The sequence below is a fragment of the Mauremys mutica genome, chromosome 5, assembly GCF_020497125.1.
Source record: "Mauremys mutica isolate MM-2020 ecotype Southern chromosome 5, ASM2049712v1, whole genome shotgun sequence".
Taxonomy (NCBI): Eukaryota; Metazoa; Chordata; order Testudines; family Geoemydidae; genus Mauremys; species Mauremys mutica.
The window spans coordinates 39323708-39342817 of record NC_059076.1 but is presented as its reverse complement, the minus strand read 5'-3'; the positions used below and the strand labels follow the sequence as shown (position 1 = coordinate 39342817).

The window sequence follows — 19110 nt, the reverse complement described above, 5'->3', positions numbered from 1 at the left end:
CAACTTATACTGCAAATCATTTCATAAGAGAATGACCCTTTCACAGATTCCACCTCTCCAACACCCCCAATAATTATATGGCTCTCAACATATCAGAGCCTGTGGACTACAAGGAAGTAAACAGCTGGTTGGCCCATGAACCACATTATTAGAACCAATGCTGTAAAGTTGCACCCTAATTCAAATCACTGAGGAGTTCAGACAGGAAAATCATGTTCTGAATTTGCTTATTCCTATGTAGCTTTTATATTCTGAGACAGCGTTTTGAGATACAAATTAAAAATCTTTTGAATTTGTGAGTGTACATTTTGGGGCTTGCTACATAGTGTAAACTTTCCTTCTGTTATTTGGTATTTTACATGTTAAATAACATCCATAATAATGCCATGACAAAAGCATTCAATTTCACAAAAACAAGGTCAAACAGTTTATGCTTGTTTGCAATGTGTCTTTTACTGAAAAATACATTTCATTTGTCATAACATTCAAAAAAAACATATGCAAATGTTTGCCAATGAATTACAAACTTCGGTATTCAATGGTTTAAAACAGTCCATTCTCACATGATTCACATCTAATTAAATTTTCTCCTTGTGCAACACACAGTTAGTGCAATTCTCAGAGCTTTTTTGCTGTATTTTTTGTCCTTAAATTCCAAGCTCACAGCATTCTGTAATGTGATCACTTCAGACTTCAGCTAGGAACTTGCCAAAATGTCGTCTAGGTTGAAAGCAATTTAAAGAGTCAAATTCTCTCCATTTATATATCTTCTCTTTTTCCACTGGCAATAATACATTGTCATTACAAACCCTTCACAACACTCTGCCTTTACCATTTACAATGTAACCCACTATGCTCTAATCAAACATACCACTCACATTCTCTTTAACAATCATTGTCTTTACTTCATATTTGTGCTGTTCAATGTCTTAATACTGATGCGTCCTCCCACCCCGCCAAAAAAAAAAAAAAAGGATCATCTTCCACATCAAGCATGTTTTAAAGTATTGTATGAATTCTCAGGTAGCCACAAGTTTATGGTAACTTCTACGAAAAGGAATGACACTTTGGCCATCACCACTACACAGTAAACTCATCTTCGAATGCAGATGGGAATAAACACATAACCCATAAATATACCTTTAAAATTATTCACCTAAATGAGTATGTATCAATAATTCTAAAAAGAGAAATTCACCCCCCTGCACTGCATATTAACACAAGGACCGCTCGAGTCTCATTTAAGCCTTCAAGCAGGATGTGGTTCAAAATCCACTGCAATCAACAGGACTCTTTATGTTGACTTCAGAGGACTTTGGATCGGGCTTACGTGGAACTTGAGCAGTGCCTGGGTTTTGTGCTGATTCTCTACAGAGGGGTGAATTTCACCCTAAGGTACTATGACCACAATATGAAACATACAATACTAGCGCTTGTGAACCTGACACAGAGGGCTTGATTCTAATCCAAGATATGTGGTTACACATGACTACATTAACTTGACAAATTCACCATTGGGTAAGCATGCATAAGCACCATATTACTACTCTTTAAAGCAATGTATGCCTGCATATTTCATGTTAGACTCAAGCCTGGAGTACTATTTGCATACACATAATGTTAAGGACCTGGGGCTCCATCTTGCAGGATGCTGAGAGTTCTGGCTCCAACAAGGCAAAGCACCAAAGCACATGCTTAAACATGTCAGTGGTTCCACTGAAGTCAGTGGAGCTACTCAAGTGCTTACAGGTAAGGACATACTCAAGTGCTTTGCTGGATCAGGGCCAAAGCATACAACACCTCGCATAACTGACACTTTATGCAAACATGTAGTCTGTTTAATATTAACAGACAAAATTAAGCAAACACTGTTTCAATCCTAATGTCAAACATTCTATTGAAGAGATTTCCCCTGAGAAAACAGATAATTGTTGATACTGCTTCATGTTATTGCTTTCATTTTTTACAGGCAGTTTAACAAAAACATTTGCTACAAATATTTTTTGAAATACAGGGCACCATTTTTTTTTCTTTCAAGTACACCGGGCAAAACTGTAAACCCTGAGAGTTTGTGTGTGCAAACCTACATCTTGTAAACTGTAATGTGAAACTCCTCTCTGAGCACCGTTATAGAAAAAGGTATGTCGTCGCTAATATTTTTAAATGCAGATGCTAGTATTATAGTGTGTGTACCATACACATATTTGTGTGACTATGGTCAATCTACTTTGGTAGCTATACTGTCCTGCAGTCTGAAGTACTGTCTGTTTCATATAACACAGAAATCCTATTTGTAACATATATAGACTTTTATCATTATCATTCATGAAAACGGCAAAGATGCAGTCATTTTCTTTAAAAGGCACCTGAACAGAAAAGCAAAATTCTGATAAAAATGTAAAGCTTATAAATCTAGGCAACATTATTGAGGAACACAAGGATGAACTTTACATTCTATATATTCTAGTTGTGCACTTCAGAGTTCTTAAAGTGTTAAAACATTATTTCTTTCACCTGATTTCCACAACGATGCAGGTAAATGAGAACAGCATATGTTAAATCACTCACTACCTGTATACGTGCAGTGCATTTCATCCTGAGGATAATTTCAATTTGTGCCTGCAAACAAATAAATTCTGGTGAAATAAAATCGCACATGTGTACTTCAAGACAACTGTAGCTCATTTTTTATACCTCATCAGTGGAAACAAAACTGTAAATTAAACCCTAAGATTTTCCTTAAATGTGACAAACACTAAAATAAACAAATGTATTAAAACAAAACATTATTTAAGCAGTTTTGTTTGTTTGTTTTTACTTTGATAAAGGTCATTTTTCAAAAACTTTCATTAGTCTCAAAATTTTCATATAAACTTTAGATTCTTATTCATTGAAAACTCCCATTGACTTCACTGGCAGTTTTGCCAGAGTAAAGAAAGCAAGGAATAGCCCAAAATGATTTGCACAGAACCATCTAATCCTGTACTGCCTTTATTATATCACTGGTAATTATTAAAGTGGGGATTTTAGGGCTCAAACTAGCTGAAAGCAGAATACGTGGCTACTGGTCCATAAAAGCTGTGTCAACCTCCTGGGTTCTACGCTTCCTAGGTTGAATTTTTCTTCTTCTGTGGAAATGTACTCTCTTCAATAGCTGCAGAACACTTCAGTAGGCATTAGCTATATCTCCATGAAATGAAATGACTATCATTTCATATAAGGAAACAAGGGGATTTCTCTGAGCATGCTCAGGGAACACTATATAGAGAACTGAAACTCCCAAACACCTGCACTCATCCATTTCTAATAATTCAGATTCCCTATTCCTACCTTAATGATAAACCATGTGCTGTGCGCTGGAGTGTTATTTCGGCCTATCCATGACACTTGTGTTTGGAGCAACTCAAGCACTGTGGATTGTTAGAGCACACAGCTGAATGAAAGTCAAAGTTGAATGAAAGTTAAAAGTTATGCCAGCATAGCTATGTCAATCAGAGGTGTGAAAAAACCCACACCTCTGACAGACGATGCTGTGCCAACAAAACCCTCCGAGTAGACTCAGCTATGTGGACAGAAGGCAGCTTCTGTCAACTTAGCTAACATCGTTCAGGGAAGTGATGTTCCTACACTGATGGAAAAACTTGGTAGGTGTAGGCTGTTTCTACACTAGAGGGCTATGCCAGCATAGCTATAATGACACTGAGTGTGTCCATACTTCAGAGCGTAAGTCTCTCTCCAGCAAACAGCTAGTTTCCCAAAGAAGGGAGATCAATTCCACAGACATCTTAAAGGAATTAACCTGGAGAAGTTCTGCATTTGAGTTATTGTTAGGCTGACAGGTCAAGACATCACTCCTAGGAGAGTCCCTGAGCAAGTTCAATGGAATCCCCAACCGCATTTTCAGGAGTCTAATTTCCATATACTCCATATATGGAGTATTCCATATATATGACAGGGATTTATTGTATGGCAGGGATGCACGTTTCATTCTGTGGACCAGTTTGTGAGAGAGATTTTCTCATAGCATCTCTCCTCCCAGTCCCCTATTGTTTCATTTTGAAAACATTTTGTTGTAGAGACCATTTGTGATCCATGGACTGTAGTGCAGGAACCATTACTGTATGGCACTCGGGCCAGGCAGAATCACAGCTCTTGTTGGCTGGTTTCACAAATGAACCTGTGAGCTACAGAAAAGAATGAAGAGACCAGTGATTAAACAAATGGACATGGGGCAAATAGGTTCCGAACTCCAAAGTCATTTTTAAAGCTTTAAACATGTGCTACAGTGGAGCAGTCACCACACCATAATTAAGGTTACATTATATATAGGTAGGTCATCAGAGGAAAAAACTCCAAAGCCTGTGAAGAAGAGCTACTTTGACCTACAGCTGGAATAATTCCAATGTGCTGAATGGCCACACGTGGTTGGGGAGGACGACAGTTACAAAGGAAGCAAGAATCAGGCATTCTGGGAGGCAAATTTATTTGCATGAGCTTTCCAGCTGTCTATCAGCGCCACAATTTTTGGCAACTGAGCTGTTAGATTTTATTTTATTAGGGCTTCAGTGGAAGGCAGACCTTTCTTCTGAATAGGTCAATGCTTCCCGGAGCCAAAAGCCACAGCCTTCCCAGACTTGCATAGTCAGAAGGCTCCAGATATTTTCTTCTGCAGAAAGTCATAAATAAGAAAGTTGGGTATTCAATACAATTAAACATATTGTATTTTTGAACAGGTTTCCTCCATTGATCAAATTCAACTGCAGTACGTTTAAATATGAAAAACAACCTTTTATATTAAAATATGTCAAATGACTAAATGAATTTAGAGACAAATCCCACGCTCCTTACTTATAGCCTGATCCTATTTCCACTGAAGTCAGTGGCTAAACTGCTAAGGGAGCAAGACTGGGTTATGTCTCCTTACTCTGGGAAAAACCCTTTGAAATTAATGGGAATTTTACTTAAGGACAGAGTAAAGAATGCAAGATCTGACGTTTTGAATGTTGACATCTTGTCAACATTCTTTTAGATGGTTATATTTATAAGTATTCAAAAATCAAGTATCTTTCTTTACTCAACTTAAGAACCTGAAACACATCTCATCTGAGCGCCTGTCTATACAAATACTGAAAGTTCCCTAGGGTGCTTTGACCTACTCCCATTTCAAAGCAGGGTAGCTCAAAGAGCTCTATAGAACCTGCAGCAACAGTCTCCACATGAACACTTCATGTACAACAGGCTAGCGCGAGGTAGATTTCTCAGCTTGCCATGAACTAAATATTCATCTAGATATACCCTCAAAGAAAAGTTTGCTTTCTCTTACACTTGGGAAGTCTCAAGTCTTTCTGATGTTTTAAAGTTACACTCATTTTTAGTTCTTATGAACTGGTAAAGCAAAAGTCTACTTCAAATCTTTCACACAAGATAAACAAGTTATAGTTCTAAACATTTAAGTATTTTAAGCCATGAGTATTTTAGAACGGCACATGATATAAAAGTTTTCTAAAAGTTGTTTACAGTTAAAGGCAGACTGTAAAATGAGGGCATATTTTGGAACCGATAAGAGAAAACCATGTATCTGGATATCTATACATACACGTCCTTTTTTATTTTATTTTTTAAATGGCATCAATGGACGGCATGCTGTGCCCTTGAGAGAGCTTTAAATTAGATACTATAGGCCTGGTCTTGCATCCCTTGTCCTCCCATTGATTTGAATGGGAACTTTGTGAGGGCAATCAATACACGAGCAGGTCATTGATTAAAATCAATTGTAAGGCAGACCTACCATCATGGTAACAGATCTCTTTTAATAAGACAAATTCATCATCGGTATAACACCACCATCTTCAGCAGAGTTATAACAGGCCCATATCTGTCCCATTCTGACTAGCCATCTATTGTATTTTTTTCCCCTTCAGAAAGAAATTTCTTACGCAAATATATTGTTAATTTGGGCCTCAGATAAATCTGCTGTATAATGGACACAAAAGAACACAATACTGAATAAACACCACAACAAAGGAACTTTGTAATGTGGATCACTGAGATTAAATTAATTTAGAACAAAGTTACAAAGTTTTAACAAAAGACTGCAGTCAAAGAAAACTAAATGCTATCCTCTCCTTTAAAATTGGGGTCTAAAAAGATTACATTCAATTTCTGGCTGCCTAGTATTTAAAAACTGCCATGATTAAGGCAACCTGTCATGTCAAACACAGTACAAAAGAGCAAATAAAAAATGACAGCAATCAAAACAAGTTCTGTGATAGTTTCACAACCATGTTTGAAGCCATACCAAAAATACACACTAACGATAACCTAAAGACTACATATCACTATGATTGCTATTCAAAGTGCACACCTATAATGTTATAAACTCGGGGCCTGATCCTGCTCTCACTGAAGTCTATGGCAAGACTTCCATTGACTTCAATGGGAGAAGATTTAGGGCCTCTGTTTGGTAAATTATATGGCTGCATTATATATTCATAACAAATTCTGAGTACCTGTAAGAAGATATATTTTGATCCAAACTTAAAATCATGTCACATTTTCACACTTGTTTTTACAAAAACAGTTGAGTAGTACTAACACCACTGAGTAAGTTGTTGGTTTGGTTTTTTTGGTAAAGGTAAAAGAAATGGAAGTATGTGAACAATGTTAGCATTTTCACTTAGCCATACGAGTAGGGGCATGTATAATGTCTGCTTGGCTTCAGTATAAAAAGGAACAATTTTACAGAAAATAATGCAATTATTCAGCCTGCTTTGCATAATTAAATGTATACAGACACCAAAAATGGGGGTATTGAGGAGAAAACAAGAAACTTACACACTTGTTTTGTATGAAGCAAAAAATGAGAAAACTGTGGAAGCAGTTTTTAAGGATGAATGCCTAGTGTTACCACGTTTCATATTAAAGGAGGATAATTCTTCTTCCTTGTTCCTGTAAAAATACATCAATGAAAGAAATTAAGTTCTTAGAACGTTGTACAGGTTTACATTAGAAATTCTTAAATTAAGTTAATTACTAATTTAAGCACTCTATATTATTGCAGAACAATAAATAACATTTCACTTCATTATTACAATAATGTTACTGACAATTTCTTAATCTGTTGCCAATATCAAATAATAGTGTCTAGAAGATTCGATGCTTTGCTGAATTGTGGTCTCACAGCTTTTGCTAGATCAGGGACCTTGCACAACTGAATTTTAAGTACAGAACTTTAAGTGTAGGTTGACTTAGGCTTAACAAAGTGCATCATCATGTGCATGGAATAGTTTCATAGTTAAAGAAAGTCAGACTTTTAAAAATGTGACCATTTCATTTGGTAATTAAAAGTGCTTACATGGATGGAGAAAACACAACTCACTTATAGCTTGAGCAGTTATAAGCCAGGTTTCGACTCACAGCAAAGATATAAAACCAAGTTATAACCCTCCAAAAATATAAAATGTAAACAGGCCGCGCAATTGCCCAGGTGATTTAAAAGGGCCCGGGCCCCCCCACAGTTACTGCGATAGCGGTGGCTGGGAGCCCCAGGCACAGTCGGTGGGTGTCCCCCCACACACACACAGGCCACCCGAGTGTCACCAGCCCCGGAACGCCGGGCAGGTGGGCGGTGTGGCCCCGAAACAGTTTTACTTTTCTTTAAATCTAAGGGTCCTGTCCAGCAGTGAACTGTATAAAAGCAGGCAGGACTCCATAAGCTCATGCAGGTGCATGGGGTCCACCCATAACAAGTTCATTGCAAGATAGGGGCTTCTGTTCATGATAATCTCACAGGAACTTGAAATCAAATGGCTCTCCTTCCAATGTCGGTCTTTTCTATATAGCAAACAGGCTCTCCCCACCTCATTCCACCAACCATGTATTCCAAAAGATGAAAATTAACATTAATTTTTAAATCTATTTGTATGTGCACCAGCATAACTGATGCCAGGGAAGCAGGAAGCTTTAATTAACTGCTGCTATAGAAATAGAGGAATCCTAACAAGAAAGAACTATTTTACCAGCAAGCTCACAAGAGTGGTCATTCATTTTTCCGGGGAGGAATAAAGAGCAGGCCATTTCTCAGAGATAAAGCAACGTATTTCTTAACATATGCTGTATACTTAGAATCTAAAAAATATTCAGCAAGGTTGCACTTTAACCAGATAGCTGACTAAGAGCCCAGTACTGCATGCAAGCACTTTCTACCTGGTCTACTCATATTGAAGTTAATAGACCTACTCACAGTAGCAAAGAACCACAACAGGAACAAACGTTTGCAAGATGAGGCCCTAACATAAGACAATCACAACCAATAGCAACATACAAAGAAACAAGACAAAATGAGTCAAGTCACATTAACCCCCAAAAGATACTGGCTTCTGATACTGACCAGTCTTTGGCACAGTGACGCATTTAGTGATGGAGGATCTGAGGAAGAAGGAAAATGATATGCTAGCAGAGAGAGGGAGAGATGGGGTATAAGATGAAGAGAAAGATGGGAAGAAAGAGGAAAATAAGGAATGGAAAAAGGGGAGAGAGGGAATCAAGAACACTCATATACAAGCTTTTAGGTTAGTAAATTATGTTATTTCTCGGTCAGAAGAGAAGCTAAAAAGAAAATGTGGTTTTAAACTCCTGAAAATCTATGGCTAGCTCATGAGATACGGCACTTATTTCAGTTCATGTTAGGCTCTGTAAAAAAGTTCTGCACTAAAACACTTTACAAATGGAATTGGAAGCAGAGTGAAATTAATTAGCAATGAACATTTCTAGTTAGTGGATTTTAGTCGCAGAACTACTGAGTGCACTACTACTGTGTCTACTGTCCTGGGTTGGGCAGGAAAAACAAAAAGAGAAAAAGTAAAACAAAATAGACAAATCAAAGAGAAAGGAAAGTGAGAGAGAGAGAACAGAAAAAAATGAGAAAAGGGAAAGAGGCAAAAGTGGAAGGAGATATAAAGATGCAGGAAAAGATACAAAGAGGAAGTAAGATAGTAGGAGAGAGAGAAAAAACAGGGAGGTGGAAAATGAGGTCAACATACAGAAAAAAAAAGAGAACAGGGCAACTGTTTATGGTCGCAATGTTGTCTCACCATTTTTCCCTGAAAATAATATTGGTGACCAAAGCTTGAACTAAAATTTGTCTTGTGCTATGTGACTAAGTAATAAAAACTACTTGTTTCAGTTAGTTTTTTGTTTTAAAGTCAGGGGCTGAGAAAAAAGCACCATATCTTGTATCACTTGTCTGATGTTTACCTCAGTTCCACATCCTTAAGTATAGATACATTTCTTCCCACTTTAGAAGAAAAACCAAGTAGATTAAATTTTAGGCCTAGCCAATTTAACAGCAATCTTTTGAGTATAGAGAAGTCCAGTGAGTTGCTGTAAACTGTTGAATTATTTTATGCATCAAATTTAGTATCATACATTTTGTGCCACCAATATTTTGGTCAGATAATGTATCTTTCATGCTGCACTCACAGGCATAAATATTCAGCATGATGCAAAGGGAAATGGATGCGATATGCCCATCACTATCAAGGGGTATATGGACTACTGTGCTCAAAGCATATCTTTCAGTCAGAAAGATTTGTTTAGATAACTAAACAAATGCTAGAATAACCCACTAATATTGGACACAAATATCATGAGAAGAAAGGTGAACTTCGCTTCCCAGAGTAATAAAAAAAAGTATTTGAAAAATGTATTCTTTTCTTTTGTACATTTATTGCAATTACGATACTGTGCCCCTAATATAGCATATATAAACAGTCTGTTTTAAAATAACTAAAATATCTGCACAGTAATCTAAGGAATAAATTACTCTCCACAATCCATTGCACCAGTAACTTGAGATCTTTTCTAAAGAGGAAAGAGGGGAAACCAGGGAAAGCAAAAGAGGTGTACAATTTTCCCAGAGGAAAAATTCCTGCTGGGATTAACTAGATTAGCATTGGATAACTGTCAACCTAAACAATGGATTATGAATCCACCCAACTGATGTTTGGCTACCTCTTGGTGAATCCAATAATTAACACAGGAAACAATTCGATTTAAACGTAGAACAAAATAAAATGATTTACAAACAATTACACAGCAAGGAATGCTGGATGCACAAGGCACCTAACCTAAGGAAAGTTTTAGTCAACTGGAGACCAATTATTCAGTTCTTGTAATTTTTTGTACTTCCATTGATTAAAACACCAAAAAAGACAACAAAAAAACTAGATAAATTCATGGAGGATTGATGGACCATCAATGGCTATTAGCCAGGATAGGCAGGGATTGTGTCCCTAGCCTCTGTTTGCTGGAGGCTGGGAATGAGCGACAGGGAATGGATCACTTGATGATTACCTGTTCTGTTCATTCCCTCTGGGGCACTTGGCATTGGCCACTGTCGGAAGACAGGATACTGGGCTAGATGGACCTTTGGTCTGACCCAGTGTGGCCGTTCTTATGACAACACAAAATAGGGGAAAGAAAAAATTAGAAACAAATGTGGGACTAAACAAAGCAGATAGCAAATTAGGGCTAAACCTAAAACTTTGGGAATTTATTAAAAAGATTGTCAAGGGCACTGTGCACAACTGCCACACATATTCTTGGTAAAGATTCTCAACCGTTTTTCTGTTACATTTGTTTTGTAATGAAATGTAAACTGGCCTTTGGTAATGATGTTCATTGTCTTTTTAGAGTTGCCACCCATCCCCACAATTAAAAGGCTAATCTGTTCCGCAGCCTGACTTCCGCATTTGTTGAATACTGTTCTCAATCCCATCTTCCCTCTTGTGTGATACATCTAACCTCCCTGAATATTCAAGCCATGTCTACACTGAAGGTTTGCCCTGATTACAGTCTTCTGTGACCAAACACTGGTGTAATCGCACAGAGGCAAACTCTTCAGAATAGAGAAGCCATGCTTGAAATGGAGGCAAGTTCAACTTGTGCAAATCATAGTTAGTAGCAACTGTCTGCTTACACTACAGGTTTGCACCGATACAGCTATGCTGGTGGCTGGCCAATAATTGCTGAAATTCCCAGTGTAAACAAAGCCTCAGAGCACTCCTATCCCCTGACTGTGCTCCTTTTAGTGCCATTTCATGCAATTGGAATGGTCTTCAATAGAACCTCCCCAACAAAGGAAAGTGAAATGGAGTTGTTCTCTTTTAGACCAATCTTCCCCCATCCCCAATGAGCAGGAGAAATGCACTAGAGTGGTCTAACTTTGCTTTTTCTTCCTACCTATCTTGAAAATAAGCAGGAAGGTGACCCAATATTCCTTCACTGGAGCACAGAAAAAGGAATGCTAACTTGTGTCCCACTGGAACAGCATTGGGGAGTGAGAAGAGGGAAGTTCGCCTTTGCGTGTGACCCTCCTTAACTTACTGAAGGAGAAATTAAGGAGTGAAGGCCTTTCAAACCCAGCTGTTGCTTCCCTTGCCACCAAGAGATGGATGGCTTTTTTCATTAGAAAGCTATGACCCTCATTTTGAAACTGAGATCAAGTAACCAGATGATAATATTGAGTGTGTCTATTTACAGACACATTTTAGAAGCCATTTGAAGAAGAAATTTACAAAAACTAATGGTCCTAAGAAAACCAGATCCTGAAAACACTAACCAACAAACAAGGGGGGAGAGGGAGAAGAGAAGGGAAAAAATGCCCATTGTCACATGAATAGGTTACATTTTAGATATCTTTAAGTTTCAAATTAACCAAGTGTTTCAAGAAATACCCAAATGGAGAAGGGAGCACAAACCAGCCCTGCCAGGGAAGATTAATAGAGATCCATACAAACACCATTTTCTCCCACTTTGGTGCGTACACCAGATTGTATCAAGTGACATTAAAAAAAAAAATCTTTGGGGACATTACCACAATTTCTTACAAAAGCTTGAATGCTTCTGAGATTAAGTATTATTTTATTATACCTAGGGCTGCTTAATTGTGATATCAAATTGCTCCTATCACACGCATTTTTAAGAGCACAAACCAACTCACCAGCAGCCTCTTTGGTTTATCATCTGTGCTCCACCACGAACCTCATGGTGGTACCATCAAAGGAGGGCGGGGCAATTATCCTTGGCCCCATTTGCTGGGATGTGATACTGATGACCGGCTTCCCCTCTGCCGCCCTGAGCTGGGCAGTGGCGGCTGACGACTGGGAATTACCCGTGGCGATATAATAAGGACTTTCCACAAAAGTGGCCTCTCCTCCTCCTCCTCCCCGCAGTGCTGCCCCTGGGCTGCTGGTCTCGGCGGGGGCGCTGACGTCGCTGCCCGGGAGGGAGAGCTGGGGCTGCAGGGCATTAGCTGGCAGCATGGTGGTGGGCAGGAAGCCAGGGTAGATCATGTAGGTGGCACCATACGGCCCCGGGTTGAGCGCCAGCGGGGAGATGGGGAGCGGCATCGGGGCCACGGCCGGCTGCTGGGGCATGGGCACCTCCACGTACTGCCCGGTCTCGGGGTCAAAGAGCCTCTTCTTGAGGGGCTGCTGCACAGGCGCGTCCACCAGGTAGTACTGGCCGGTGCTCAGGTCCAGCAGCACCTTGCGCTGCGTCGGCGGGAAGGGCTCGGCGGCCGAGGGCGGCGAGAAGCAGAGCAGCGGCGGGGGCTGCGCGCCGTGCAGGGCGGCCATGGGCAGCGGCTGATGGTAGATGGCGGCGGGCGGCAGCTCCGGGGCGGCCGCAGGCGGGGCGGCGGGGCCGGGCTGCTGCTGCTGCTGCTTGGGGCTGAGGCGGCCCCGGCTCTTGGCGGCGCTGAAGGGCTGGAGGGCGGCGGCGGCCGCCGAGGCCGAGAGCGGGCCCGGGTGGCCGCCACCGCCTCCTCCCGCGGCCGGCGGCTCCTTGAGCGGCATGGCCAGGTAGTTCCCGCAGTCGGGCCCGGCCGCGCCCTTCTCGGCTTCGCCAGGCCCCTTCCCTTCGGCGGCGGCGGCGGCGGCCGGGGGGAGCTTGAGGGAGCGCGGGGCCGGCCCGGCCTGGCCCTTCAGGCTGCGGAGCGGCGAGGCCGCGGCGGGGAGCTTGGCCGGGGCGGCCGCCGTCGCCTTCTGCGCGGAGCTGATGGTGAAGACGCTGCTTCGTGGCGGCTGCGGGCCGGGGGCTCTGTCCGCCGCGCCCGCCTCCCCCCGGGGCCCGGGCAGGGGTCGGGGCCGTTCCCGCGCCAGGCTCTCGAACGCGGCCGCCCTGGCCGAGACCTTGTCGGACTTGGGGCCGGAGCCCGGGCGGGGCTGGCGCTCGGGAGCGGGCGGGGGCGGGGCCGCGCTCCTGGCCTCGGCGGGGCGGCCGCGCTCCTCGCTGGCGATGAGGGAGAGCACGTGGCTGTCGGTGATGGGCCGCGGGTCGCTCTTGCGCTTCCACTCGTGCTTGCTGAAGCTGTACAGCTCCTCCATGCTGCGCACCGCCGCCGTCAGCTTCTCCAGCGCGTTGCGGCTGGGCGGCTCCTCGTCCGCCCCCTTGCCTTTCTCAGCGGGGGCTGGGGCTGGAGCGGGGGCGGGCGGCGGCGGCGGCTGCTGCCGCCAGGGGGCGGAGGCTTTGGACACGATCTTCAGCACGGCGGGCAAGCGGGGGTCGCTCTTGTTGGGGGCGATGGTGGCCACGGGCAGCCTCCCGGAGGTCCTGTGCACCAGGATTGTCCCCTCTGCCGTGGCAGGCAGCACCTTGCCCCCCGCCTCGCCCGGCCGCTTGTCCTCCCTGCTGTTACTGACCGCCTGGCAGGTGATCACCATGGGAGACAGGGCCCTGGGGACCCCGGCTATGGCCAGCTGCCTCGGTTTCTGCTCAGCGCTGCCCTGGTCGGAGAGCGCGCTGCTCCTGTCGCTGTTGGTATCGCCCGAGTCGTGGCCGTACGAGCTCTTGATCAGTTTCCTGACGTCTCTTACCTGGTGAATGGGCCCGGGGACCTTAGGCTTGTTTTCTCTTATATCGCGCACCAGGAATTGCGGCACCTTGTCCAGGCCGTCCGCTTTGAATGCCTTCTGCGCCTGGCCTCGGGGCTCCTCCGCTGCCTTGAAAAGGGTCGGTGCGGTCGCGGCTAGTTTGGGGGTGAGCAGCTTAGCGATGTCAAAGGGGTGATCCTTGCTTGGCTGCACGCTGCCCAGGCTGATCTTGATCTCGGGAGCTCTGGGCTTTACGGGGGTGCCAGCCCGAGCCGCATAGGTGGCGGTGGAGTATTTGGTCACCTGCGTGCCAGGCTGCCTTCCCGTGGGGGTGCGCTGAATGTTTGGGACGAAGAGACGAGACATTTTAGTGGACTTGCTCGCTGAGATCTCACCCAGATCGGCCCGCCAGTCGCATTTGGCGGAGGAGAACTGAAGTTTCCCGATGGGAGCTCGCTCTTCTTTCTTCTTCTCTGCCTCTTTCTCTTTCCAGGACCTGAACGCGCTGTTCTGGCTGCGGAGGAAGGTCGCTTTGATTGCCTCCGAGGCGCTCTTCTTAATTTCGCACACGTCCTCCAGGCGCGTTTCCGACAGGGGTCGGTCTGGGCGAGGGGTAGACGCCTTGGAGGTCGGCGACTTGCTGTCAGAAAAGTCCCCCGGGTCCTCTGCGGTCACAATCGTGTAGTCAGAGCTGCCCTCGGAATACCTGGAGTTCTGCCGCTGCATGCCCCCATCTTTCAGCTTCTCCCTGGCCGAGCCCTCCTGCTCCTTGCCAGGCAAGGACGCGGCCAGCCCGGTGTACGAAGTGTCTGTGATCTCCCCCCTCTCCATTTTGAACTCGTGCTCCCGCTGCATTTTCTTCGAGATGACATTCTTGAGGAGGCTGGAGGCGAATTTCGATTTATTCGGGGTGCCCTCCGGGACTTCTGCCGCGGCCAGCCCGGTTTGTTTGCTGGCCTCCTGACCCGGCTCCCTGGGCAGCGTTTCCGGAAGCTCATGTGCGCAACCTGTCCCTGCGGCAGCATGTCCAGGACGTTTCGCGGGTCTGGGGACACCAGCATTAACATTGCTGCTAAAATTCAACGTCTCCAATAAAGTTACAACCCGGGAGCCCGACTGGATCCGCTTCTCGAAGCACGCTGGCGTTTCCACGTGGGTTATTTCCCCATCGAGCTTGCTGACCACGAACTCTAGGGCTTTCGTCTGCGATTTGTTGGAGCGAATGTAGAACTGGTCACTGCATGTCTTCGCCCCAGCGCTTCTGTGCCACCCGGTAGGTTCGGCGCTGCTCTTGAACAGGTTCTGCTCCGGTTTCTGCCCGAGATTGCCGCACTTCAGGTCTAAATAAGTGGACCATCGGTTGATCCCCAGCGCCTGATCCGAAAGGGACGCGGAGGACTCCCTGGAGCTGAAGTTCAGCGTGTCAAAGTAGGGGTAAGCCAAGCTCCGGAAAGCTCGGGCCGTCAGGTTTCGCACTTCTTTATCCGCATCATCCAGCTCGCTGACCGCGCTGGAGGCACCGCTGGAATATCCCCCCACTTCTTTCGCCCTTATGGCTCCACACCGGGTTTGCAAACGCGCGGGGACAGCGATAAATTTTTTTGCCTGGTCATGAATCGCGTCTTGTTTGAAACTGGCTTTGCGTTCGGGAGCTGTGGAGACACGGAGGCTCATGTCGCCTTCATGCTTGGCAGCGTAAATAATGTTTTGCTTCTCATGCAGGTTGCTAAGCTCATTTATAGCCCGGGAAGTCGGTTTGATTGATAGGAGAATGTGGCCTGCAGCTGGGTTCTCACTCATGTGGCCGGGGTTCTTGGGCTGGCTTTCTTCCGAGCTGGCGCATTTGTCTGTGCTGGGGGTATCGTTTTCAGAGTTAATGCTGACTATCTCCGTACTGCTGGTATTATCGATGCTGTCCGTCTGGTTATTGGCATCGCTGGTCGTGCTGAGATAACAGCTATTCTCCTCCTCCGTCTGCGTGTCCCCGAGGGTCTCGTCGCTCCCAAAGGAGGCGTAATCCACGAAGGAGTAGATCACATTGTTGTCTTCAAAGTCCCACCTGGAGGCCAGGCCAAAGTCAAAGTCCATGTCGTGGTCCACCTCGCTGAGCTGGATTTCGTGCGTGGTAATGTAATGCGCCTCCTCGTTGGCAGGGCTGGTCTCGCCGCAGTCGGTGGGCTGGGAAGCCCCCCGGCTCCCCCCTCTCGCTTTGCAGTCCGCATCCTCGTCATCGTCGCTTTCGTACCCAAAGGAAGAGGAGGAGGTTTTGCCCTCGGTTGCGGTGTCATCCGTTTTGGGGAACGCGCTTGCCTTGTTCACCGGGGATGGGCAAGAGGACGACGACTCCGGGCAGGCGCTCGGGTAAAGCTGCGTGTTGCGGAGTCCAGACGAAGTGTTTTCATTAGATCCGCCCGAGTTGGAGCCAGCGCTGCATCCCCCCGCCTCATTACCCTTCCTCCCCGGGGATCCTGGGCTGGCCCTTGGTTTAGAGTCACGGTCCAAGGATGCTGGATTTCCACTTGCCGCTGCCAGCGCGTTGTGAGCCGAGCAGCTAACAGCGCTGATCTCACAAGCTCCGTTTTTAGGGCTGAGAAAGGCCACTTTTCCTCCGCTCCCTGCCAGAGTCAGCTTTAGGGTCTGGGGCCTGGCTTCCCTCCCTCGGGGGAAATCCTGAATCTCCACATAGGTCGATTCCTTGGAGGTGATGGTGGTGAATGGCTGTGCAGGGCGGCGCTTCATCCTGCGGTCCTTCGCTCCCCCTTTACTGTGGGCTTCCATGCTTATCCCGTCAGCATGTGGCCGAGGGCGAAGGGAATAGGCGGAGATATGGACCCGGGACTGCAAAGCCAGCGGACACACACGTGCCTCCAGCAGGGTAGTTCCCAGCTTCGCTCCTCGCTGTTCAGTGGTAGCGGTGGACCCAAGAGAGTGTCCCGGCCGGGCTGGGGTGGAGGTGGCTGCCGCTGCTGTTCCTGCTGCCGCTGCCACTGTCTTGTTCAGCAGCTCCTGAGTACAGTTGTTGGTTTGGCACTGAGAGCTGTCAGTCTGAATGCCATTGGTAACAGAAGTAGCAGCAAGGGCAGCAGCTGCAGCCCGACCCCCAGCCATCCAGAAATGAAGAGAAAGCATATGGAAATTCTTCTATTTCTTCTTATGCTACAGTGGGAGGTTTGCCTCATTCCACGGTCATTATTCCGGGGCCGTTAGCCAGCCCCGTTTATGAATTGGCTCTGGGGTGGAGGCAGAGAGAGGACAGAGACGCACATGTTCTGTTACTAAAAGAGTTACTTTCTAAAGCCCACGTTTCATAGACTGTTTGCATAGGTGTTGCCATGACACTGAACTAAGGATTTTTAGCAGTTAGGCGCATTGCTTCTCCTTGAGGATAAACTTAAGCAAACCGGTAATGTTCAGTTAACTTTCCAACGGGGGATCTTCATCTTATGGGTTTCATATGTATTTAAAATGTGTCCACTCAAGTCATTGCAAAGGTATCCAAAGCTGTTCTTCCAAGAGCTTTTATCTTACTCCAGCCATGCAGCAAGATTAATCAGAAATCATTTTCCTCCAGGAGTATTTAAACACCTGTGTTTGTTGATATTTGAGCAGTCCTGACGGTGCTGTAAAGAATATTTATGATTAAATGTGAAAACGTTTTTACAGACTTAACTAGATCTGATGCTCTGAATAACATCAGGATAACGCTTAAGATGCCAAGTGATAGTCAAATTTAACCGGTTTAAAGTTGCGAGGGCCATTCTGTAATGCTCTTGAACTTCTAAAATCAAGTGCATGAAAATTAAAATCCTATTAAACACAGATCAGTTCCGTTAGATGGTTTAGTCAAATCATATTTCAAACACATTAAATGCAAATGATAACAAGGTATAACAAATAGTTTACCCTTTATAAGCCAGAGAAGTAAAACAAGTCTGGTTGTACTGCATCTTCATAGATATATTTTGATTGATTCCGAAAGAGGGGTCACAGCTAATCCGATGCAAACTGATCCAGCTTTGCTTGGGGTAGTGCGGTTTTGTGCAAACAGTGCCACTGGCCAGGTCAAAACTATTAACTATACATAGGCTATGCTGTCATTTATGCCGATTGAATAAAGTACTATTTAAAACGTTCACATTTGTGTATAACGAAAATAACACAATCAGCCATCACTTACTGGAATCACACTCCCACCAACACAATGTTGTTACTCGTCTTTCGAGTTTCAAATATTTAGAGCAGGGGCTGAGTATTTGGCTCGTTGGAAGAAACCTGACAGGGGGGAGGGGGAAATGCATACCTATGTGGAATGCAAAAAGGCACTGAAAACATGCAAGTTTTACCTACAATTATTTGCACTTGTCTCCTGCATTTAGTTTACTATGGTTAGAGAAAATTGCTGAAGTGGAAGACTAACTTGATTCTTTTGGAATCTGTGGACTCTCTATATGCCCCACACTTAGAGAAACTTTGGTCTTTAGCAAAATGATCGTTCAAGGAGATGCTCCACTAAAAACACTATGTAACAGGTAGGCATTATTAAAGTAAAAAAAATACAGCTGTTCATATCTGTATATCTTCAGTATCTGATAGCAGATCTGTCAAAGGAAGTTGTTTTTGTCACCAAATAGATCATTTTGCCTGGACTTCCTTATAGAAAATGGAAATGTAATTAATGGTAAAACGCTTAATGGAGGAAGCATAAGGGTAAGATATAACTAGAGAATGAAGCCAATTTTTAAAAGGAAGTAGAATCAAACTATTGGGAAGAGGCAGATAAATTAATGGAACAAACTGACCTGCTACAGGTCCCTTCAACCGCCACCAACCATTCCCCCTAGAGATCACTTGGAGGCAGTTGAGAACTCTGTCCTGCATGCAATTGATATGCATTACTCCCATTAATATCAGTAGGACGTCCAGGCACAGAAATGGAGCAGTTTGTGGCGGAGTAGATTTTACAGTTGACTAAGAAGGGTCTATAGCTGGAATCCTGGCAGAGTTTGCAAACTCGACTTACTGAGCAATTATTAAATTCCTAGGCAAAAAAAAAAATAAATCCATCTGGTGTTATGGTAGTGAGGATTTTTTTAAAATGTGATCTTAACTGTGTGTCCTCCCCTCTTCATAATTATTGCAATTTACAGGAGGGAAGACTTTGAAGGGCCATTTTCTATAAAACACAAATTTAGACAGGAAACACTAAGTTAAGGTCACACTTTATAAATGGAAATGC

At 44.5% G+C, this 19110-nt stretch overlaps 1 protein-coding gene across 1 annotated transcript; it reads right to left on the bottom strand.

Annotated features, from left to right (window-relative positions):
* Nucleotides 1–450: 450 nt before the first annotated feature.
* Nucleotides 451–16982, bottom strand: C5H4orf54 (chromosome 5 C4orf54 homolog). Its single transcript, XM_045018537.1, has 4 exons — nt 12002–16982; nt 6835–6948; nt 2515–2619; nt 451–720 (listed from the first exon to the last, which is right to left on the bottom strand). The coding sequence occupies exon 1, from the start codon at nt 16980–16982 to the stop codon at nt 12021–12023; it is 4962 nt and encodes a 1653-aa protein (XP_044874472.1). The 3' UTR covers nt 451–720; nt 2515–2619; nt 6835–6948; nt 12002–12020.
* Nucleotides 16983–19110: the final 2128 nt, after the last annotated feature.